We start from the raw sequence: 25,803 nt of genomic DNA on the forward strand, positions 1-25,803 counted from the left end.
TGTGATCTCTTACTAATCCAAGAGACCCACATTGGCCCCACAAATAGAAGACCAAAGATCCACGGAATGAAATTAGTAATTGAAAGACCACACAAGCAATATGGCAGTGCAATCTTCGCCAAAATGGGCTTAGGTATTATATCTGCAGAACTGACATCTCAAGAAGACATCGAAATCTTGACTGTAGAGTTACAGTCCTGCACTGTGACGTCTATATATAAGCCACTGAGCAGGGAGTTCAGATTCAGTGAGCCAACCAACTTCAACTCACAACCAACGAAAATAGTAATGGGCGACTTCAACTGTCATGGATCAGCCTGGGGGTACAGGCACACAGACAAAAGTGGGGACGACCTAGAAACCTGGGCAGACTCAACTGGCCTTAAATTAATACACGACCCCAAACTTCCATATTCCTTCAACAGCAGCAGGTAGAACCGTGGATACAATCCAGATAACATCTTTGTCAGCGAAAACGTAGCACATCAAACCAGGAAGGATGTGGGAGAACCCCTCCCACATACACAGCACCAAGCTATATTATGTCTCGTTGAAGCAGTTGTTAAACCAGCAACCACCCATTTCCAAAGACGTTTTAATTTTAAACGTGCCCTATGGGACAAATTCTCTGAAGAACTTGACAAAGAGGTGCAGAACCTTGATGCTAGCCCAGAAAAATATGACACTTTCATTGAATTAGTTAAAACTGTCTCCCGAAGAAATATCCCCCGAGGCTGCAGAACTAGTTATATCCCTGGACTTGACGGAAACTCAAAGGTTCTTCTGGAACATTACCAACAGCTCTTCGAGGAAAACCCTTTTTCAGAGGAAACAACTATGGCGGGAGAAGAACTCCTCCAGGCCATATCAGCCTCAAGAACAATGAAATGGTGTAATCTAATCACAAACCTAGATATGAAACAGAATAGCCGAAAGGCCTGGCAACTTCTTAAAAACATCAATAATGACCCCTCATCTAATACACAAAATTTGTATAAGGTCACACCAAACCAAATAGCAAATCAACTTCTACTTAATGGTAAAACCAACAGGAAGCACCCAAGAAAGAAACTACAGAGAGGCACTCAAGAAAAAGACCACCTAGGCACCCCCTTTACTCTGAAAGAATTAGACGATTCCATCTCCATAATGAAAATTAATAAAGCCGCTGGCCTAGATGATCTACGCCCAGAACAAATAAAAATGTTCGGACCTGTTACCAGACGGTGGCTACTAGATATGATGAACAAATGTGTTCTTGAAATGAAAATCCCCAAGACTTGGCGGAAGGCAAATATAGTAGCTATACCAAAACCTGGAAAAAAAACCACAGACCCTAAAAATGTTCGGCCTATCTCCCTGCTTTGTCAGCTCTATAAAGTCTTAGAAAGAATGATCCTTAACCGCATCTCAGAACATGTAGACAAGAATATAATTAAAGAGCAAGCAGGATTCCGCCCAGGAAGGTCATGCTGTGGACAAATCCTCAACCTTACACAGTACATAGAAGATGGATACGAGCGGAAACAAATTACAGGTGCAGCCTTTATCGACCTTACAGCAGCTTACGACACCATAAACCACAGTAAGTTAATATCAAAAATATGTAACACCACAAAAGACTACCGACTGGCGCAATTCATCCAGTGCCTGTTGCAGAATAGACGGTATTTTGTCACGCTGCAGTCGAAGAAGACCCGATGGCGGACCCAGAAAAACGGCCTACCTCAAGGTAGCGTCCTCGCCCCATTGCTGTATAATATTTGTACCAATGACCAACCGATCAGCATGGACGCTCGCTCCTTCATCTATGCAGACGATACAGTCGTTGCCACCCAGGGAAAAATCTTTGAAGAGGTAGAAAATAAATTAACTTTAGCGATTGAAAAGCTGGGTGACTATTATGATAATAACCACCTCAAGCCAAACCCAGCAAAAACCACGGTCTGTGCTTTTCACCTACGTAATAAGGAAGCAAGGAGGAAACTCAACATAAGCTGGAAGGGACAACATCTATCTCACTGCGACACACCAAAATATCTTGGGATTAAACTTGACCATGCTCTCACCTACAAGGAACACTGTTTGGCCACAAAGGTGAAAGTGAGTGCCAGGAACAACATCATCCGCAAGCTAACAAATAGCAGATGGGGAGCGCAACCTACAGTTCTCCGCACGTCAGCTTTAGCTCTATGTTTCTCCACTGCGGAGTACTCGGCACCCGTTTGGCAAAATTCCACCCACGCTGAACAAGTTAAATATAGCATTGACTGATACTGGACGCATCGTGACAGGATGCCTCCGCCCAACTCCCACAAAGCAGCTGTACCACCTCATGGGCATAGCCCCGCCAGACATCAGAAGGACTGCCGCAGAAATCGAGAAACATAAACAGGAGACAGATCCCAGGCATCCAATGTTCGGATACAATCTTCAACCTCGCCGACTTAAATCATGGAAGAGTTTCCTACGAACAACTGAAGCAACTCTTTTATCGCCTAGAGCACGACGAGAAGAGCTGTGGTACAAAGTGGACCCAGGAAGACCAGGGAATAGCCCCAGGGAAGAACCCACAGCTGGCTCTGAACTCCCATATACGACCTGGAAAGCCCTCAATAGACTACGAACAGGTGTATCAAGATGCAGAGCAAACTTGGAGAAATGGGGCTACATCAGTGCAGACGAGCCCTGCGAGTGTGGAGAACAGCAAGACCCACAACACCTACTGGTCTGCAGGAAACTAAACAACCCGTGTTCGACTCAAGACCTATTTGAAGCAAATGACAAGGCTATTCAAGCTGCAGTGCCTTGGGCTTCACGTGGGATATGAAAATCGCTCTGTTTCGCATCCTTAGCGCTTATCATTATATGTTACATACTTTTCTATATTATTGTAGTTAATTTACCTTATAACCATGTATTATTGTATTATAACTGCTTCTCTTGCATTGTAATATAATTTTTTTTTTTAAATGGTGATGTCTTGGATACGATAAATAAATAAATACCTGAATGAGATTTTCACTCTGCAGCGGAGTGTGCGCTGATATGAAACTTCCTGGCAGATTAAAACTGTGTGCCCGACCGAGACTCGAACTCGGGACCTTTGCCTTTCGCGGGCAAGTGCCCTACCAACTGAGCTACCGAAGCACGACTCACGCCCGGTACTCACAGCTTTACTTCTGCCAGTACCTCGTCTCCTACCTTCCAAACTTTACAGAAGCTCTCCTGCGAACCTTGCAGAACTAGCACTCCTGAAAGAAAGGATATTGCGGAGACATGGCTTAGCCACAGCCTTGGGGATGTTTCCAGAATGAGATTTTCACTCTGCAGCGGAGTGTGTGCTGATATGAAACTTCCTGGCAGATTAAAACTGTGTGCCCGACCGAGACTCGAACTCGGGACCTTTGCCTTTCGCGGGCAAGTGCTCTACCAACTGAGCTACCGAAGCACGACTCACGCACGGTACTCACAGCTTTACTTCTGCCAGTACCTCGTCTCCTACCTTCCAAACTTTACAGAAGCTCTCCTGCGAACCTTGCAGAACTAGCACTCCTGAAAGAAAGGATATTGCGGAGACATGGCTTAGCCACAGCCTTGGGGATGTTTCCAGAATGAGATTTTCACTCTGCAGCGGAGTGTGCGCTGATATGAAACTTCCTGGCAGATTAAAACTGTGTGCCCGACCGAGACTCGAACTCGGGACCTTTGCCTTTCGCGGGCAAGTGCTCTACCAACTGAGCTACCGAAGCACGACTCACGCCCGGTACTCACAGCTTTACTTCTGCCAGTACCTCGTCTCCTACCTTCCAAACTTTACAGAAGCTCTGCTGCGAACCTTGCAGAACTAGCACTCCTGAAAGAAAGGATATTGCGGAGACATGGCTTAGCCACAGCCTTGGGGATGTTTCCAGAATGAGATTTTCACTCTGCAGCGGAGTGTGCGCTGATATGAAACTTCCTGGCAGATTAAAACTGTGTGCCCGACCGAAACTCGAACTCGGGACCTTTGCCTTTCGCAGGCAAGTGCTCTACCAACTGAGCTACCGAAGCACGACTCACGCCCGGTACTCACAGCTTTACTTCTGCCAGTTGTTAGAGCACTTGCCCGCGAAAGGCAAAGATCCCGAGCTCGAGTCTCGGTCGGGCACACAGTTTTAATCTGCCAGGAAGTTTCATATCAGCGCACACTCTGCTGCAGAGTGAAAATCTCATTCTGGAAACATCCCCAAGGCTGTGGCTAAGCCATGTCTCCGCAATATCCTTTCTTTCAGGAGTGCTAGTTCTGCAAGGTTCGCAGCAGAGCTTCTGTAAAGTTTGGAAGGTAGGAGACGAGGTACTGGCAGAAGTAAAGCTGTGAGTACCGGGCGTGAGTCGTGCTTCGGTAGCTCAGTTGGTAGAGCACTTGCCCGCGAAAGGCAAAGGTCCCGAGTTCGAGTCTCGGTTGGGCACACAGTTTTAATCTGCCAGGAAGTTTCATATCAGCGCACACTCCGCTGCAGAGTGAAAATCTCATTCTGGAAACATCCCCAAGGCTGTGGCTAAGCCATGTCTCCGCAATATCCTTTCTTTCAGGAGTGCTAGTTCTGCAAGGTTCGCAGGAGAGCTTCTGTAAAGTTTGGAAGGTAGGAGACGAGGTACTGGCAGAAGTAAAGCTGTGAGTACCGGGCGTGAGTCGTGCTTCGGTAGCTCAGTTGGTAGAGCACTTGCCCGCGAAAGGCAAAGGTCCCGAGTTCGAGTCTCGGTCGGGCACACAGTTTTAATCTGCCAGGAAGTTTCATATCAGCGCACACTCCGCTGCAGAGTGAAAATCTCATTCTGGAAACATCCCCAAGGCTGTGGCTAAGCCATGTCTCCGCAATATCCTTTCTTTCAGGAGTGCTAGTTCTGCAAGGTTCGCAGGAGAGCTTCTGTAAAGTTTGGAACGTAGGAGACGAGGTACTGGCAGAAGTAAAGCTGTGAGTACCGTGCGTGAGTCGTGCTTCGATAGCTCAGTTGGTAGAGCACTTGCCCGAAAAAGGCAAAGGTCCCGAGTTCGAGTCTCGGTCGGGCACACAGTTTTAATCTGCCAGGAAGTTTCATATCAGCGCACACTCCGCTGCAGAGTGAAAATCTCATTCTGGAAACATCCCCAAGGCTGTGGCTAAGCCATGTCTCCGCAATATCCTTTCTTTCAGGAGTGCTAGTTCTGCAAGGTTCGCAGGAGAGCTTCTGTAAAGTTTGGAAGGTAGGAGACGAGGTACTGGCAGAAGTAAAGCTGTGAGTACCGGGCGTGAGTCGTGCTTCGGTAGCTCAGTTGGTAGAGCACTTGCCCGCGAAAGGCAAAGGTCCCGAGTTCGAGTCTCGGTCGGGCACACAGTTTTAATCTGCCAGGAAGTTTCAAATAAATACCTCTAAATGAAGTGGTTATTCCAGACAAATACCGCAAAACTGAATATAGATGGTGATAGCCAGAGTGTATGTTATCAGACCAACACTGCGGTTACACGTAGCCCATGATACAACCCCATTGTAAAATTACCGAACTAGAAAGTGATTTGGCTAAGGAACGTGGTATGAAACAGGTATTTGCAACTCCCTCACGCCATCATAAGATATTTCTTCAGTATTTTTAATGCATTCTGTCTTGGTGTCATGTCAGAGGTTTGGTGATATGTCGACTGGGCTATAAGCGACGATTGATTGAGAAGGTTCACAAACAGTAGATGGTGTGCTGATTGAGGTCCTAAGAAATGTACACTAGTGAGCAGATCTCCAATGCTACACCTTCTGGCAGAAATGTTGTCTATGATTTTGAATCAAGTCTTTCCATTACATAGACATGTGACATCGGTATAACACTGAGAACCTTTTAGCTGCTATGCACACATCTCTTGGCGCTGGACCCACACTGCAGCTATGTGTCATCGCGCCAGCAACGGTGCCTATGTGAACACATATTTCGACAGGAATTTCTCAGGAGTAAAGTATGAAAGGGATGCCGCCATCTCATGCTTGAAGGACCCAAATGGACAGCTGATGGCCATGTCGTCACTTCACAGGGCCGCCGGTGCACCCCTAGTCCTGGGGGCATGTGCAAAGCTAGTGGCGTCGGGGTCGGGCGTTGTGTGGGGGGATTTGGTTTTTATTAGCAATCTTTTGTCTAAACTATATTCTATCGATTTCACCGACCAATAGAATGCTAAAATTTAAAAAAAAAAAACTACTCCATATGACAAAGGGCTGAATGTTAAGTGAAGACACCCAGAGTAGAGAGCTGAACATTAGGTTATGCAACATGTTTGCCCCATGTAATTACTTCTTATAAGCCCTACATGTTTCCAAACAGCAGAGAATAATGATCAAGAGATAAAATGATTTTTTTATAAATAAAGAATATACCCTTGAATTTCCTGTTATGAGAGCCTTCCTCTCCACCAAAGAGCCACCAGTTTCCATATACTCCATACATGTGAGGATATCGATTTAATTAATTTAAATAAATTTTTATATAACATGGTGTTAGCCATACAATAGTTAAGGGGAGGGTGTGTGTGAGTGGGTGACATGGAGCAGAGCAGCAACCCTAGTGCAGAACACTAGGTTAATGTGCATAATTTATAATTTTTATGTAAAACGCAGTGGATGGGTGACAAAGAAGAATGCGCCAGAAATGGCGTTCAAATGCATGTGAAATTCGAAAAGTGTACCAGAAAATGGTGCGAGGACATAACTAATTACTTAATTTGGTATCAAAGGCAGTGCAATAGTTTAAGGAAATGGAGATGGTATGGAAAAACCACTTAACACAACAATCGGTTAAGTGCTGACAAAGGGCTGAATGTTAAGTGAAGACACCCAGAGTAGAGTGCTCAACATTAGGTTATGCAACATGTTTGCCCCATGTAATTACTTCTTACAAGTCCTACATGTTTCCAAACAGCAGAGAATAATGAGCAAGAGATAAAATGAATTTTTTATAAATAAAGAATATACCCTTGAATTTCCTGTTATGAGAGCCTTCCTCTCCACCAAAGAGCCACCAGTTTCCATATACTCCATACATTGCCCTGAATGCCATAAACTGTTTAAATAAACTATATTCCACACATTGGCCAAATTGTTTAAGCAATGTTCCATACACAGGAATCGATATCCAGACAAATTCTTTAACTAAATAAATAAACTATATTCCATACCCTGCCATAAATAATTAAATAATATTCTATACATTGCCTAAAGCATTTAAACAATATTCCACACACTGCAACCAAATTCCCTCCAAATGACCGATCAACTAAGTCTTTTTCTTACCAGTTTCTGGGAGGGATGGTGGAAGGGGAGGGGGTTTACCAGAGGAGGAGAGGTTAATTAATTGATCAATTTAATTAAGTAGTCAATCAAACTGATAAGTTTCAGAGGGGCTATTCCGATAACTCAGACCTGAAAGTGTTCCTGTAGTAGCAATGGGGGAGGTTTGCTTAGGGGGGAGGGGAGTGGGAGGGGGGATAATAGGTTAAGTGTCTGTCAATCAAAAGCAAGGAACAATAGGTCAAGTACCTGTCAATCAAAGGCGAACAATAGGTTTGCCCCTAAGTGCATACCTGCCTCTGATGTAGGCAACCTGCATTAACAGTTGCACCAGAACGAAGCTTATTTTACTATTCTTGTTGAGTTACATGGCAAGGAAATCATCATACGACTACATCTACGACAAGATGGGCATAAGGTATAAAACCAGCACACAGCACAGCATTTCACAGCAGAACCGCAAGAATATAACACGTGCGAACTACGAGTTCCTTAAGCAGAGTAGGCTTGAAAACTCACAATGACGTCATCGCTCAGTGTTTCTCACCCAGTGGAATATGATGAGAGAATCATACGTCAGGAATGCTTCTCGCATGAACTTTAAGCTTCAATGACGTTTAACAAGAACGATGAAATTAGGATTTTCATCCAGCACCAAGACGCTTTAACCCTTCCATGGAAGAGGTTCATATATTTGGATGGATTCTTTAAGAAAAAGGATGTTAGTCATACCATGGGATCAAACCTTACACGTAATGCTTTGGTATTCCCGTTGCAGGAAATACATTATTAGTTTAATGGGGTATAGGCTGATCATACACGTAATGTTAGCATAGTGTCAACCCTTAAAACGTATGTCTCATCATCTCCCTCGGATCTCAATGGCTTAGAAAATGTGGGATGGTTTATAGAGGCAGCTGATTATTATGAATGCTAAACAGGAGTTTACTCTGGTACAGAGCACAACAGTTAGCATCTCATACATTCAAGGAATTCAAGAAGAGAATCTGGTCACTACCATTAAAGTTATAGGGAAAATGCCGCACATCACTGTGGCATATGAGGATTGTTGGAAGCTTTTCAAAGTTCTGAATAATGGTATATATCTGCCATTAAATTTCAGCTCATGGGAGGTTTTTGAGTACCTGGTGCTACTGACAGCGGGCAGACAAGCATGGGCTATTAAAATCTCAATGCAGCTGGAAACACCAAGATTCGTCATACTTGCATTCCAGACCAACAGAAGGGGGAATTTATCAAATAATTCCACCGTATTTGACAACTGTAATTTAACGAATGTCAGGACCTACTTGAATTCCGAATTCTATCCGTATCACGATTTACTGCTACAGTGGGATCAGAATGTATACAGTCTAGCATTTGACATGCATGCAAGGTTCTGTGCTTCTTACTATGAAGGTGTTGAAGAGGAAGGATGCCTACTCAGTCCATGGAAATTCAAGGAGCTGGCACCAATCACTGACAGAGTATTCTAAGCAGAATGAGATAGTTAACTCAGGACCAGTAGATGTGTGAATCGAATTTGAATCCTCATAAAATTTTCAAGAACACTCTATAGCATATGCTCTAGTTCTGCATGTCTTTGTGACTAACTATTGCCCACTTACTGGTGTTGTGCAACGTTCAGTATAAATGACCAAGTGCTGTGGCATACGCAGAGCATTTCACAGTGACAACTTGCAGTGTGAATGTTGTTGCCATCATTCAAAGTTTCTATGATGATAAGTGTAGACAATTCATATTTAAAGATGTTGCACTCATAGCATACACAGAAGATGCTGGTGTAATGGACACATTCTCAGCAAGAATTGCATCACTGAGACCTTTCAAGGATGTGAACTATGCTAAAACATCGGGTGCAAAGTGGCTAACATGTTGCTTTCATGCACTCCACCGGGACGATCGTGGTGTACCTTATACAGAAATGATGATGTCACTTCGAATATTCGGTCATCCTGAGACCGTCATCTACGTCAAAGGCGAGGAGAAGATCAAATGGATACAGCGAATCTCCAAGTTTGCATCTATTCAAGACCTGGAATTCTATGGGTATCCTGCTATCCATAAACTCAAGAAGAAGAAGAAGAGTTGTGAAAATAGTGTTGTATCTGCTTATGAAAATGTAAAATTACTTTTAAGTTGTATTAATGAAAATAAATGAATTTTGTACCTCACATGCTATGTTTTTCTTTCTTTATGCCTAGCTCCTACTTAGATAGTATGTGGTTTTGCCAATATCCTTTGTGTGTGGCTTTGTTCAATCACAGGAGATTCTACCTAGCTCCATCCCTAAGCTGAGACACTGCTGGAGATTATGATAGTGAATTGTATGCCTCTGCTTGTGTCCAACAGTGGTCATCAGTTTAGGAATAGTGCTTCTTCGTGGAACTTGTTGCTCTGGACATAACAGCAAGTCGCTTGTTATTTCATACAAACTAACAGCGTATATGAAGTGTATTTCCACCACATACCCTACATCAGAATCAGCCGCCAGACACAATTTTTTTTACCTAATCCCTCTAATTCATTTTCAGGCACCCATTAAAACCCACCAACCAGCAGTGGCTGCGTCATGGTATGCCCTTATAAGTCATTCACACCCAAATATAGAATATAACTTGAATTGAGGGATGCATTGAATCCCACACCCATATGGGGATTATTTGCCTTGGTGTTCTATGGACACACTGGCAAAGTCCTCCACAGATACCGCAATCAAAGAAAAGAGGCATATCAGCATCAGTCAAAATGTCGGTGCTGCACCTCATTTTCTTGAGCATTGCCTCCCAGAACAACCCATGTCCCATGTAATAAAAGGTCCAGAGAGTATGTGGCCATGCACATACTATGGAACTTCCAAAAGCATCCACAAGCAAGTGCACGTCAGTGTCCATGTATATAGTCTTACTTATTAATCCAAATTTGGAATGTTGAATTCCCGCCAGTCATTCATGGCATGCTCATAATCTGTACTAGTTATGGCGTCGCCTGTGAGAATGCTGGTAAATGCAGATATGTTGGGTAACCTGGTTTCGTCGAGTGTCTTCTTACTATCCAGATACTCATAAGGGAAAACTCCTTTTCTAGTCACAAGCTAAAATTTTTCCTCATTGGGGTATGCAGATCAGATGATATGCATATCCTCCCAAGGTAGATTTTCAACGAGTTTCTGAAGTAGCGCCTGCATAAAACATAGTGTGTCAAGGAAGCGGAGCGTAATTTTTGGCGTCTTTGTTTGGAGAATGAAATATACTTCTCAAAACTCTCAGGCAGGACACTGACCAGATTTTTCTCCCAACCGAAATTAACCAATTGCTCAACTAGAAAGTGAGCATCATACCCACTTCAATTATGGAAGAAAAGGGGTGTGTGTCGTGGTAACTGACACATGAAACTGCATGTTTTGTGAGCTGCACTACAGAACTTCCCCACAAGATGGCAATAATCTCTATGAGGAGTTCAGCTTTTCTGTCTAACAGCAGCTTGCAAATACGACAGTTAATCGTATCATAGTATAATTTTTATCCTCCTCCAATTCGGTCATGGGCTTGCTGGCGCTGTAAAGCCTCTCAACATCCCATGAGAGTTTTTTAAGCTCAGTGCGCAACCAAACTGCAGAGTTATCGCCGACATAAGATTCATAGTGTTTAAGACTTGAATCATATGAACATGCAAGTTGGTGCGCTGCTGCATATGGTACATGTTTTTGTGTTAAGGTGGTATGTGAGGCTAAGGGATTCCCTTCACAGCGGATGACAGGGGCAAGAAGACATTCAAAGTCTGTGTATACAACAAACGGACATCATTCCTGGTGGTGAGCATTCCTGAATTTAATGAACTTCTTTTCCTCTGCAGGCATAAGAACACATACCAGTTCCTTGGATTCACAGTCCTCCAGATGCCTTTTTGAATACATTTCTTCCAAAAAGGTATTTAGACACCTGAAGCAAATGTGTTTCTTATCTTTATGTTTGGATAATTGGCTGTAAAAGAGGTGCAACATGTCTTTCATCTGTATGTAATGTTGATTATTACCTTCAGAGAAGAGCAGCATGTTTACATGAAGATTGTGGTCATCTGCATATTTCGAAAAAGCTATATTATGCTTGTCCCTCTCATCTAGCTTGCTTTTCAGCTTCTTCTTCAGGCCATAAATGTGAACCTATATTCTGGAATTTTGTGCCTCAAATTATGTTATATCCTGAATCTTTGTGGGGAACCCGATACCTTCAAAGCTATAACATCCACAAATATTAAGACCTACTCTGTATCGAGACGTGCACTCAGGATTTTCTTTAATTTTTCTTCCACAAGCCAGGACTGACCATGCAAAACAAGCATTATCTTTTCCATTTCGAACGTTAATGGGAGCCCACTTCTTCTCAGTATCCTCAGGGGGTTTGATATAGCTGACCCTCCATTTAACGGATCATAGACATGAATATGGATGTCGAGGTGTGGTATTTGGCTGAGTGCTTTAGCTGACCCTCTTGCTTCCATCTCGGAAAACTGGGCCAGTATAGCACCCAAAGCAGAGTCACGATACCACTCGGTGGTTGATGTACTCCGAGGTATAACTCCATTATCACCGTAGATGTAGTGTAAGGCTTTCTCCTCAGCAGCACCCTGCTGTTTGGATGGGTGATTCAACTCACAGCAGAACACTGCATTACATTTAATGTCATTATATCTTGGATCGTCTAGGGCTTTTAGGAGCTCTTCCTCTAGCACAAGAAGGCATGCTTCTAGAAACCAGACTGGGCCACGATACCCCCAGCCAGATTCTCAATTCTAGTAAATGAGATACGTCCCTCAAAGGCCCTAGCAACCGTCGAGTACTCTACAGGGGTCATTACGTCGCTAATCTGATGTCCTTCACTATCAGAACGGGAGAGAGCACTACCGCCAGCCACAGGTTCATTATCATTAATACTACAGCTAGGAGACGAATGTGTCCACCCGGTGGACGAAGGCGCTGGGGAGGAGGCGCCTTCAGAGTGAGGGGTATGCGCCGGGGCACACATACTTGCTGGTGAGGGCGAGCCACCAGAGTGTGAGTAGGAGGAGGTGGCGGCAGTGAGCTCCTGTGGGAGTGTCCAGGCTGGGGCTAGGGCGCTCGTTGATGCTGCTGCTTATTCGAGCCTTCAACATCGCCAGCCTGGAGGGTGAGAGATCGTTGCTCTGACTGAACCACCCACAGACACCAGGGGGTATGTGGCGTTGCAGGGGTCGGCACTGCAGCAGCTGCGGTCGCCTCTCGCACGGCAACAAGCAGCGCTCTGTATGGTGGTGCATGCCACTCATGTGTGTGTTTGACACCTGCCCCCACAATCACAGCTCTAGGTGCACATGCCACAGCAAGTTCTTGTCGTGGTGGTGTTGGTGTCACCTCTGTAACATATGAATAACGGAAAAAAGTTAAGCATAATGCTCAAGATTTTTCAAGTATATGCTGTAAACAAACAACAGCAATTAAGTACCATTCCATAATAATAATTATATACTTTAATGATGACAGTCACTTTATAATCACCTATTACACTCTGGGTCCCTGGATTGAGCAATTCAGTCGATCTTTCTGATAGTTCTCCCACCCAGTCAAATATCTCCATTTCCTTTTCCAGGAGGGAGAGATCGCACCACCTCTCAGCAGCCACCATCTCACATCCCAACGCAAGCATCTCATCCTCGCCAGAATTGTTGTTGTTGTGGAGCCATAGGTCTATGTCACAGAAGTCGTCTACAACAAGATATTGATTATTAGAAACAACAACAAAAAATTTGTAGCTAATTTCACTGCAGCGAGATATTGATTATACATAACTATTAAAAAATTACACAAATAAGTAAAAAGTTCATACCAGATGGAAGTGATGACTTCTGGTCATCATTCTCGATGCATTCCCCCACCTAGGATCTCATTTTCCTCTTGATCTGTAGCAACATCTACAACAATGAATAACATATACCTCACACAACAATATGCGATGAAAAAAAGTCTAACAGCAATATATTACAACTATAATTACTTTCTTGCTGCATTTCAGACTCCAACAGCAGCTCAGTGTCCATCATCTGCTGCTCTAATGCTGCAATAGCGGGATTAAAAGTTTTATAAACACTTGTTATGATCTGAGTACATTGAGAGCTGCTTTGTGAACACAGAATTTGGAGATATACTTACATGATGGTAGCTCAAGTTCTTCCACTTGATTGAGACTTTCAGCTTCCAGATGCTGCTACTCTAATTCTAGAACAAGCACTTATTATGATTTGAACACTTTAAGAGATGCTGTCTGAACATCACACACAGAATTTTGAGATATACTTACATGAAGGCAGAAAAACCTCTTCTGCTTGCTGGAGACTTTCAACTTCCAGCCGGCGTTCTAGTTCCACCAACATTTCAGTAATGAATGCTGCAATAGTAAGAAAAAAGAACTTTTATAACCGCTTGTTATGCAGTCTGTACGCATAACTTTTTCACTTACATGGCAATTGACCCAAGTCTGGCCGTTTCCCATCACCACTACCACTGGCATCACTGCTGGATGACCATTTCATGTTGCAGGAATCACACCGACATAGCTATGCGCTGTCAAAGACTGATGATGGTTGTGGTGGGGGTTGGGCTTTATATGACTTCAGACTCCATCCTCTATTTTGTAGAAGACCAATAGAAATAAGAATGCCATATCAGCAAGTTATAACTTGCCTTGTTTTTTCTTCAAGCAGGCTTGGGGCAGCTGTTTGAGGAAAATATCACATCTGTGGGGGGAGGAAGAAAAAGATCTGAGGCAAACAGCCTTTGTTTGCTGGCAAGTGGCTGGAATGTTGAACGCAGCTGCTAGCTTTAAAAAAACACACTTTGTTCATTCTGAAGGAAACAGATAGCTTGATATTTCTCACATCAGCTGCACCCTTTGAAATAGGCTACATGTTGTTGTTAGTCAGGGTATGGCTGCAGTGTGAGGACGCTAACCTCACTTTTCTTCTTCAACTAGGCTTGGTGCATGTGGTTGCTGTGGGAGACAAAAAATTCTGTGAAGCCCCTATCCAAAAACCTCCTTTGTTTCCTGGAAAGTGGTTGTAATATTGTACATGTCTGCTATCTTTAGAAAAACACCCTTTGTTCATTCTGAAACAGATAGTCTGGCAAGTCCAATGCCAGCTACATCCCTCAAAACATATGTTGCTGTTTTCCTTAGGACAGTGCTGTGGGGGAAGACGCTAACCGTCGAAAACAAAACTATTGTTAGTGGTAATGACCAACAAAGCACGCCTTGAGAGCAGCATTGTACATTATAATCTTCTGCCGATTTCCAGCTGCTGGCTGCCGCCCCCGTGTGGTGTGGAAGTCGAGGGCTGGAGGAACTGTTAGGGAGGCAGAGACAAGTGGTCATCATTAGACCCCCAGACGTGTGGCCAAGTGGCACATATGTCATTGTTGTGTCATAAGGCCACCCAAGAGTTGAAAGCTCATGTGACGAGGCGCCTTTCACGTCAAGAGGCCCTCAGCAGGTGTGGAGGCAGGGTAGGCATGTCCCAAAATGTCCCACAAGGTGGCTGTTGTGAACACAGCTGGGCTGACAAGGTTAGGCTACTGCCACTACCTGATGCATTGTGGAGGGGAGGTCACACGGAGGCAGCCACAGCAGTCACCCCAGTATTGCAATCGAGCCTTACAGCGCAACGCAGAGTATCATAATGACTTTGCGATCGCACTATATGATGTGATGAAGCGATCAGAAGTTAAGCAAGAGAATCCCTGTCCTATGAAATGCAAATTATGTCCTTCTCAGTGCATAATTCTCCGATTTCCCGTCCTCAGAATTGTTTTTTTACCAATTTCTACCACCTATCCCCGTTTTATAAACAATTTCCATCAACAATTCCCGTTAATATTACATCCTCTGAACTGTCAATTCATTTGTACAGCGAAAACTCGGAATTGCTGCCAAAATTCGAAACTCCCACCAATAGGGTGGGGAGGGTGGAGGGGCAGGCTGAGAGAAACAAATGACATCATCTGGGGATGGAGGTAGTCGTGGTTGGGGTGGGGTTGGACATGTTCGGGGGTGGGAGGAATTAATTGATCAATTTAATTAATTTGCATATCAATTTGATATCAAAATTGCACCCATGCCCCCATCTTCCTATTACTCACTGGTGATAACTCTAATCGATCCACAGCGAGAAAAATAACTACACACGAACTTCCAGATGCCTCTGGTGTAGACAACCCAAGTCCATCTCGCAAGATACTCCCATCTGTATAGATGGCATGATCCAAATTATGCCAAGATCCGCTATCAGATCACAAATCAACTTCTATGGACCACTATCGCCTCCTGAATCTGCATGGTGCAACAGACCACGCATATGCCCCACTGGCAATGTAGACAATATCAACAGAAGAATCCAAACCGTTACTACATTCCGAGATGAGTTCTGAGAACAATTGTGTTTTCAAGACTTGTGCAATTATTTCTGAACCAAAAGTGCAATTTTCACGCTGTTCCACCACATACCTTTGCTGTGGCGTGACAAGATACTAATCAGCAATGTGCAAGTGTTGAACCAACCAGTTTTATCATCAATCCAAGACATCTCCGCTGAGAAATCGCTACATTCGTACCCACGAAATAAATTTCTATCTGTTAAACATGGGAGGATACCAGTACGTCAAATATTTGCGGTAAATTACCAAAGTGAAAATGCTGGACAGTAAACTACGAATGCAAACCCCTTATCCGCTAATTATAATACACTGAAGAACCAAAGAAACTGGTACGCCTGCCTAATATCGTGTAGGGCATCCGCAAGTATGCAGAAGTGGCACAACAGGACGTGGAATGGACTCAAATAATGTCTGAAGTAGTGTGGTGGGAACTGAAACCATGAATCCTGCAGGGCCATCCATAAATCCCAAAGAGTACGAGTGAGTGGAGATTTCCTCTGAACAGCACATTGCACAGCATCCCAGATACACTCAATAATGTTCATGTCTGGGGAGCTTTGTGGGCAGCAGACGTGTTTAAACTCAGAAGAATGTTCCTGGGGCCACTCTGTAGCAGTTCTGGACATGTGGGGTGTCGCAGTGTTCTGCCGGAATTGCCCAAGTCCGTCGGACTGCACGATGGACATGAATGGATGCAGGCGATCAGACAGGATGTTTACGTAAGTGCCATCTGTCAGGGTCGCAGATACGAGGGGCTTTTGAAAAGTCCATGTAAAAATAAAAACTACTCACGTGTTTGGGGTAAACCTTTTTTATTTTTCGACATAGTCTCCTTTTAGACTCATACACTTCGTCCAATGCTGTTCTAATTTGTTGATCCCTTCCAAATAACAGGAATTGTCCAAGTCTGCAAAATAGCTGTTAGTTGCTGCAGTCACCTCCTTGTTTGAATAAAATCTTTGCCCTGCCGCCGGCCATGGTGGTCTCGAGGTTCTAGGCGCGCAGTCCGGAACCGTGCGACTGCTACGGTCGCAGGTTCGAATCCTGCCTCGGGCATGGATGTGTGTGATGTCCTTAGGTTGGTTAGGTTTAAGTAGTTCTAAGTTCTAGGGGACTGATGACCACAGCAGTTGAGTCCCATAGTGCTCAGAGCCATTTGAACCTTTGTCCTGCCAGCCATTTCTTCAAATTGGGGAACAAATAGTAGTCCAAGGAAGCCAAGTCTGGGGACTAGAGGGGGTGTGAAACGAGCTGGAATCCTATTTCCATTAATTTTGCGACCACAATTGCTGAGGTGTGTGCTGGTGCATTGTCATGATGGAAAAGGACTTTTTTGCGGTCCAATCGCCGGCGTTTTTCTTGCAGCTCAGTTTTCAAACGGTCCAGTAACGATGAATAATATTCTCCTGCAATAGTTTCACACTTTTCCAGATAGTCTATGAGGATTATCCCTTGCGAATTCCAAAAGTCAGTCGCTATAACCTTTCTGGCTGAAGGAATGGTCTTCGCATTTTTTGGTGCAGATTCGCCCTTGGTAACCCATTGTTTCGGTTGTTGTTTGGTCTCAGGAGTATAGTAACGTATCCATGTTTCATCCACAGCGAGAAACGACCCTTAAAGTCCTGTGAATTCTTCCTGAACAGCTGCAAACCATCCTTGCAACACTTCACTTGATTCCATTTTTGGTCAAGCGTGAGCAATCATGGAACACATCTTGTCGACTTCCTTGATTCACACGAATTCACACAAAGAAATAGACCAGTACGGCTGAAACTTGGTGTGTATGCTTTCCAAAGATGCTACTAGCTAAACATGATCTTGATACGCACCGGTGGTGCCAGCTCTCAGACTTTGCACGGACTTTTCAAACGCCCCTCGTAGACGTATCAGCGGTCCCATTTCACTCCAACTGCACACGACCCACACCATTACAGAGTCCCCACCAGCTTGAACAGTACCCTGCTGCCATGCAGGGTCTATGCATTCATGAGGTTATCTCCATACCCGTATATGTCCATCCACTGGATAAAATTTGAAACGGACGTTGTCTGACCAGGCAACATGTTCCAGTCATCAATAGTCCAATGTCGGTGTTGGCAGGCCCGGTGAGATGTAAAGCTTTGTGTCGTTCAGTCATCAAGGGTACGCTAGTGGGCCTTTGGCTCCGACAGCCCATATTGATGATGTTTTGTTGAATGGTTCACATGCTGACATTTGCTGGTGTCCCAGCATTTAAATCTGCAGCAGTTTGCAGAAGGGTTGCACTTCTCTCACGTTGAACGATTCTCTTCTCATGTTGAACGATTCTCTTAAGTTGTCATTGGTCCTGTTCTTGCAGGATCTTTTTCCGGCCGCAGTGATATTGGAGATTTGATGTTTTACCACATTCCTGATATTCACAGTACACTCGTGAAATGGTCGTACGGGAAAATCCCCCCTCCATCGCTACCTTGGAAACGCTGTGACCCCTCGCTCATGCGTCGACTATAACACAACGTTCAAACTCACTTAAATCTTGATAACCTGCCATTGTAGCAGCAGTAACCGATCTAACAACTGCTCCAGACACTTGTTTTGTTCTGTAGGCTGGTGGGGACTCTCTAATGGTGTGGGTCGTGTGCAGTTGGAGTGAAATGCCGTTTGCATATCTCTGTATCTGAATAAACATGCCTCTACCAGCTTCTTTGGCGGTTCAATGTAATAAATCACCCAAAAAGCGTTAACGTAAAAAACTAAAGAACAATATGCTAGATGACTACATAAATGAATCGGAAACAAATTATTCATAACACTACCTTAATGACATAACTGTAAAAATTTTATTCTTTGTTTTGTGCTGAGACTGCAGTGGCAGACTGTCAGTTTTTACACGAATTCTCTTGCGGTTTCTGTTTGAGGGGTTAGGTGGTCTGATTTCCGCTACGTCATTCTGGTGATCGTGTTGCAGACGTCACCTTCCAGTCCCTCCATTGTTCCTAGTTTGCTCTGAGTTCCAGACTGGGTACAAGAAGTGGTAAGTATTTTGCATTACCCTCCTGTTGCTATTTCTGTTTTCGTGACAGTTATAGCCGTATCGCTGTGTCTTCTTCTATCACTCCACTGAGGGTCACTGCTAAATCTTTGGCCTTGACGTTAGCTTCCTGTTGTGTTGTTTCTATTTGTGTTTTTCACGCCATTACTTCCTCCAGATGCACCTTGCGAATTTCGTTCACCATGTCTCATTCAGTACCTCGCGTTTTGTGCTTCCTTGAAAAAGTCTTACTCTTGTAGAGCGTTTTTCAATGACTCTATTATGTCATTACATTTGCTAATGGTCCGCCTCGATAGCTGTGTGGTCAGCGCAACGGAATTCCATGCAAAGGGTCCTGGGTTCGATTCCCGGCTGGGTTGGAAATTTTCTCCACTCAGGAACTGGGTGTTGTGTTGTCTTTATCATCATCATACCATGCCCATTGACACGCAAGTCGCCGAAGTGTCGTCAACTCAAAAGACTTCCAGGCGACAGGTCTACCCGACGGGAGGCCCTAGCCACACAACATTTCCTTTGCCAATGAGCAGTTCCTGGTACGTCAATGGCAGTTTCATGTACCAAGGTCGGACTATCTCCTTATCACCATACAGTTGGTCCAGGTTCTTGCTGATAAACATCTTGAAAAACTTTACTGGACTGCAGCACCTCAGTGATTTATGATCCTTCCCTAACATAATCTTCTGTTTAATCATTTCTTGGATGTCCTCTGGCCATTAGGTATTTAGGAAATCGTCTCTGAAATCGTGGTAACTGTTTCAGTTTGCTGCAACGCTACGCATGTCCTCTGTTATTGAACCTTTCAGGTATCTACAGACAAATACCAATTTGTATACTAGTGGCCATGACTTGGGTAGTACCATATCACACTGAGCAAACCATAACTTCCGCTGTAATGAATTGTGGTTGTCTTTATAAACTTAAAAATTTTGAACTGAGAGAAAACGCTGTAAGTCGAAACATTCGTAATTTTGCACCCCTGGACTTCCTCTTAATTCTGTGTGCCGAAGATTTCGTGACTCTGATGACACGAGACAAGGATATAACAGCTTATATCCTTGTCTCATGTCATCAGAGCCGTGTATCAAATGTTCCCATGCGTCCGACTCGCGCGCAGTTGTGGTCCGGCTCAGAACTTCGTGTACTGCGAGCCAAACGTCGCCCGCTCGGCCAGCGTGGTACTCTTTTAAATGGGCGCTCCTGCCATATATTGACCTCTGCCAGAAATGTGGCTCCAGGTTGGGTTCCAAAATTTTGTCTTTGACATTCCTGGTGACCAATGAACTCACAGCAAAGTGCTGTTGCTTCTGGCTGAACTCCTACACAAATGACCTGTTCGCATATTTGTAGCATCTCATCCGCCAGCTCATTCCGCTGGGTAGTGAGACGCGTTTGCTCGTTTTTGATTTCTAAAATTTCTTACTGTGTCTTTTCAACTACTCTCTGTCGCTCTTTTTTGAGAGCAGAAACAGCCGTCTTGGCTGTGCTCATTTCGGCCTTTGCGAGTGCTGCCTGATCTCAATCAATTTGGGCATTTGTTCGCGCATCTCGTGCTAGTAATCTGGTTGTCCTAGCCTCACGTTTGGACTCTACCGTTACTTCTCGCGTCTCATCTGTCGTTTTCCTAATGTCTTGAACTACTGCTTTTACACTCTTAACTTCATTCCTGACCTGATTTGCGTTTTCGACAAACTCGTCAGCCCTCCTTCGAATATCCTTAATTTTTTCATGACTTCGTCCTGTCTTTTTTCCTCCTTGTCTTGTCGTCTTTTTTCTTTCCATTCCTTCCCCTGTATGTCCTCCTCCTGTCGTCTCTCCTCTTCCCTTTCTTATCATCTCTTCTCTGCCTCTTGCATAAACTGAATGATTGATTCTTGTTGCGCACTTCCAGTAATGTACCACAGACTAGGCGCACACGACTCAACTGCTCTGACGCCTTGTCTATGAAATCGGACAGTTATTTTCCCTTACTGTACCTCTTTCCATATTTACAGAACCTACATGACTTGTCACCTCGACATCGTTTTCACTTTCATTTCCTGAGTGAACTGAACCCTCATCATCAAAGTGTTTTGCATCTGACATTTGCACACTATTTGCAAAGTAATTTAAATGAACTTCATCCGCTGTTCTGTCTTGTTCTACATCATTGGCTGTATCGTGTGCCATTTTCGACCACATTAGTAAGCAGCCTTTCTCATGACACCCTCGAGCTTTGCTTCTCATAAGCATTCAGATCAACTGCTTCTTCTGCAAGTTTCCCACTCTAATACATCACGCGTCACAGCTATATTCTGATGTTCTTTCAAATAATACACACATTTATGCTTAAGGGGACACTGTCGCGAGGGAACTCCCATAAGGAATCAATGCTAAAACGAGCAAACGTCAGGTACACTTTTTGAAGTAACTAATGGAGATAAAGACCTGAAACTTTTACAGTGTACAGCTGAAACATCATTCTCAAAGCACATAAAAAATGGTTAATGTATTTTATATATTTCATGAGTAATCTTTTTTTGTTATATAAGACAAAAAATTAAAACTTTTCTAAACACCTTGGAGCTTGTAAATCTGTTCTTTTTATCACTACTGGTCTATTTTTTTATCTAATTAATCATCGTTGTATTAACAATGGATACTGTAAGTCTGATGTCTGTAGCAGTCATAGTTTTTGAGAAAAGTGTACCAGAAGGTCAAAAAATGTAGTTTTGAGAAAAATGGTATTAAAATTTTACGTGCAAGAAAGTAATGTACAATGTCATACAGACACACTTTTAAAACATTCCAGGGCTATACTTTGGCTCAGCTTCTTGATCTTTATCTTCTTTCCTTTGATCTTCTGGCTATCCTGGCCTCCTTGGTAGCATTTCCTGCAGAAATATCAGCATAATGGATACGGTCCATGTCAATGTTTTTCAGTCCCCTTTCAGTAGTGATACCATCCTTTGTTCCCAAGAGTCTTAATACATCAGTCTTCACTGCATCATGAACATCAAATTTTAGTGTTTCTTTTCTAACGAAAACAGCTTTTGGTAGCCTTGTCCAAATGACAGAATTCAAACTTTCATTTGGGTTTTGAGTTTTTCCATGGAGACACTTTTTAAAGAGCTCTTGTTGGCTAAGGTCTCTGAAAATGCGTTTCACAGCTAGCAGGATTTTTTCTGGAACTGAATGTTTGTGCTTATAGCTGGAAGATGTAGCTGGGTTGTTGAGTTTGAACCAGCTGTCAGGTCCCCGTGGGCAAAGGCTATGTTGTGGTTCCTCATCTGTTGAAATTTTGTGAAAGAATATAGCCCAGATGGCTCTCCTCATTGCTTCTACATTGTTGCAGTTATTTCTAATGGCCATACCATAATAAGTCTGGATCCTGTCTATTTCAGCCTTTGTCAGGCCCCCTTTACCACCTAACTTTTTTTCCTTACATATCTTTAGAAGTCGTGATCCCATTCTTTTCTGTACATGTCCTATACATTCCAGTTTATTAATTTTGACTCTAGGCCCATAAGGTTTATCTTCTACCACTTTCTGATAAGCCTGTCCCTGTCCCCAAGATAGTCTGTATAGAGGATACCTCTTGACTGCACAGACCTTTTGAAAATGTTAGCAACACCAGCCACTTCCATACCTCCACTAGAACCATCATAGTCCTTTTTGCACACATGTTGTATAGTGGGATTTTTGCTACAGATGTCACAGAACTTAGTAATAATTTCAATATCCAGAACCTTCCCAGTATCAAAAGAAGTTACTGACACAATGCCATTTATGGATGTATGCCCACGTTTCTGCCAACTGCCATCGAAACCAGCAGAAATTTGCCTTGTGTCAGATTTCTTATCATTCAACTGAACTGCTTCTTTGGCTGCTTTCAACATTGTAGATTCACTTACCTCAGCTACAACTGCACCAATAGTCTTGTTTTAAACATCAAACTTTCTTGGAGATGGAGGAATGTTCATCACTGCACAAAGAACGGCACCTGCACTTCGCCCTTTTCCAATAGATCTAAGTGCATACACTAATCTTATATTGTTTTCATATAATCTGCTTCTTGTTACGGGGGATGACATTGTATTGGCAGTACAGCTACATTCCAAACATGTCAAAACTAAATTACAAACAATTCCCTTGGTTTTCACCACATCTTCGTGCAAAGTAACGTTTCCACCACAGTTTTTACAATTTGTGTGTTTTTCGATAAGTTCGCGTAATAACCTCATGGAGATCAGAATGTTTGTGTCAGTAACAACAGAAACACTGTTCACACCACACATTGCATTGTCACGCATTTGAGAGGCACTTGGAAAACCGGCAGCACCTAGAAGCTTCTTGCTTGAAGCACTGACACTCGCACTGACTTCACTTTCAATATTATTTTCTGCCCTCTGTTCAAAACTAGCAGTTTTGCGGTTTATTTTTACATATTTATCTCCACGAAACATAGGCTTATATCCAAACTTCCTTATTCTACCCATTGTGTTATAACGTTTCACAAAATCATTGCATTTGTATCACCAAAATGTAACAACTAGGATGAAGAAACTGACAAACGATAGTCGACAATGCAGACAGGCTGGCAAACATCAGAATAACAATTCTCTCTTTCAACCCAAATAAAGAGTATTTATATCCATGGAACATAAATAATTGTTGTACTATAGTCAATGTTCACTACTGCGCAAGACACAGCAAAAACGGAAGTGGCGCTAGTTACCATGCTTCACGAACAAATTAATAACTCCGAATCTAATAATCAGATTTGTATGAAAGAAACGGCGTTTTGTAGCCAAATAATTGGAGCATAGATTAAGACTAAAAAAAATTAGATTTTTTTGAGCCGGTTCGCGACTGTGTCCCCTTAAGCACAGGAAACAGACATCAGACAAGAAGTGACGCAGAAATCACTGACAAAACGCAATGAAAAATAAACAGAATCAATGACACAGACAATACATACACTGAATAAAATGTCCACAACATACAACAAATTACTGAGATACAACGCAATTCACAGCGCAAAAACCGAGTCTAAATGTTCTCAGTGTACCACAGTCTCACTTTGGAAAAACAAAACAAAACAAAAAACACTCGCTTGTTCACCCAAGATACCTCACTACCTCACAAATGTGTCATGACTCGAGATCCTGGCCAAGTGTTTCCAATTGCAAGCTGTCCCTTGCATTCAAACCTACACTACTGGCCATTAAAATTGCTGCACCAAGAAGAAATGCAGATGGTAAATGGGTATTCATTGGACAAATATATTATACTAGAACTGACATGTGATTGCATTTTCACGCAATTTGGGTGCATAGATCCCTTGCATTCAAACCTACACTACTGGCCATTAAAATTGCTGCACCAAGAAGAAATGCAGATGATAAATGGGTATTCATTGGACAAATATATTATACTAGAACTGACATGTGATTACATTTTCACGCAATTTGGGTGCATAGATCCTTAGAAATAAGTACCCAGAACAACCACCTCTGGCCGTAATAACGGCCTTGATACGCCTGGGCATTGAGTAAAACAGAGCTTGGATGGCGTGTACAGATACAGCTGCCCATGCAGCTTCAACACGATACCGCAGTTCATCAAGAGTAGTGACTGGCGTATTGTGACGAGCCAGTTGCTCAGACACCATTGACCAGACGTTTTCAAGTGGTCAGAGATCTGGAGAATGTGCTGGCCAGGGCACCAGTCGAACATTTTCTGTATCCAGAAAGCCCGTACAGGACCAGCAACATACGGTCGTGCACTATCCTGCTGAAATGAAGGGTTTCGCAGGGATCGGATGAAGGGTAAAGCCACGGGTCGTAACACATCTGAAATTTAACGTCCACTGTTCAAAGTGCCGTCAATGCGAACAAGAGGTGACCGAGACGTGTATCCAATGGCACCCCATACCATCTCGCAGGGTGATACGCCAGTATGGCGATGGCGAATACACGCTTCCAATGTGCGTTCACCGCGATGTCGCCAAACACAGATGCGACCATCACGATGCTGTAAACAGAACCTGGATTCATCCGAAAAAATGACGTTTTGCCATTCATGCACCCAGGTTCGTCGCTGAGTACACCATCGCAGGCACTCCTGTCTGTGATGCAGCGTCAAGGGTAACCGCAGCCATGGTCTCCGAGCTGATAGTCCATGCTGCTGCAAACGTCGTCGAACTGTTCGTGCAGATGGTTGTTGTATTGCAAACGTCCCTATCTGTTGACTCAGGGATCGAGACGTGGCTGCACGATCCATTACAGCCATGCAGATAAGATGCCTTTCATCTCGACTGCTAGTGATACGAGGATGTTGGAATCCAGCACGGGGTTCCTTATTACCCTCCTGAACCCACCGATTCTATATTCTGCTAAAAGTCATTGGATCTCGACCAACACGAGCAGCACTGTCGCGATAGATAAAACGCAATCGCGATAGGCTACAATCCGACCATTATCAAAGTCGGAAACGTGATGGTACGCATTTCTCCTCCTTACACGAGGCTTCACAACAACTTTTCACCAGCAAACGCCGGTCAACTACTGTTTGTGTATGAGAAATCGGTTGGAAACTTTCCTCATGTCATCACGTTGTAGGTGTCGCCACCGGCGGCAACCTTGTATGAATGCTCTGAAAAACTAATCATTTGCGTATCACAGCATCCTCTTCTTGTCGGTTAAATTTCGCGTCTGTAGCACGTCATCTTCGTGGTGTAGCAATTTTAATGGCCAGTAGTGTACATTTAACTTTGAATGATGCTAAATGTTACTATCTTTAAATAGAGGAACGTATTATCTTCTCAATAGCCTTCGTATCGTGAGCGACACTCTTTAATTTTTATATATGAGATTAGCGAATTTACCCATCTAGAGGGTTGGATCCCCTCCTTCGAAAGCGTCAGATTGCAAAGCCTGGGCTACTCTCAGGGTGGAATCTCCGTCTTCGAAGATTGTGTGTGTCTGTCTGTCTGTCTGTCTGTCTGCCCGCTGCTGTCGCT

At 43.5% G+C, this 25,803-nt stretch overlaps 1 protein-coding gene and 1 non-coding gene across 2 annotated transcripts in view; both read left to right on the forward strand.

Annotated features, from left to right (window-relative positions):
- The window catches only part of LOC124798700 (piggyBac transposable element-derived protein 2-like), a 32,272-nt gene extending 17,503 nt beyond the window's left edge, over positions 1–14,769 (forward strand). The window contains exon 3 of the mRNA XM_047262250.1: positions 14,638–14,769. Within this exon, the coding sequence (XP_047118206.1) occupies positions 14,638–14,769 (132 nt within the window). The remainder of the gene's footprint in view (positions 1–14,637) is intronic.
- Positions 4,980–5,054, forward strand: Trnaf-aaa. The gene has a single exon. It is a non-coding gene; the product is annotated as a tRNA-Phe (tRNA).
- Positions 14,770–25,803: the final 11,034 nt, after the last annotated feature.

Source organism: Schistocerca piceifrons, chromosome 1 (genome assembly GCF_021461385.2).
Source record: "Schistocerca piceifrons isolate TAMUIC-IGC-003096 chromosome 1, iqSchPice1.1, whole genome shotgun sequence".
Lineage (NCBI taxonomy): Eukaryota > Metazoa > Arthropoda > Insecta > Orthoptera > Acrididae > Schistocerca > Schistocerca piceifrons.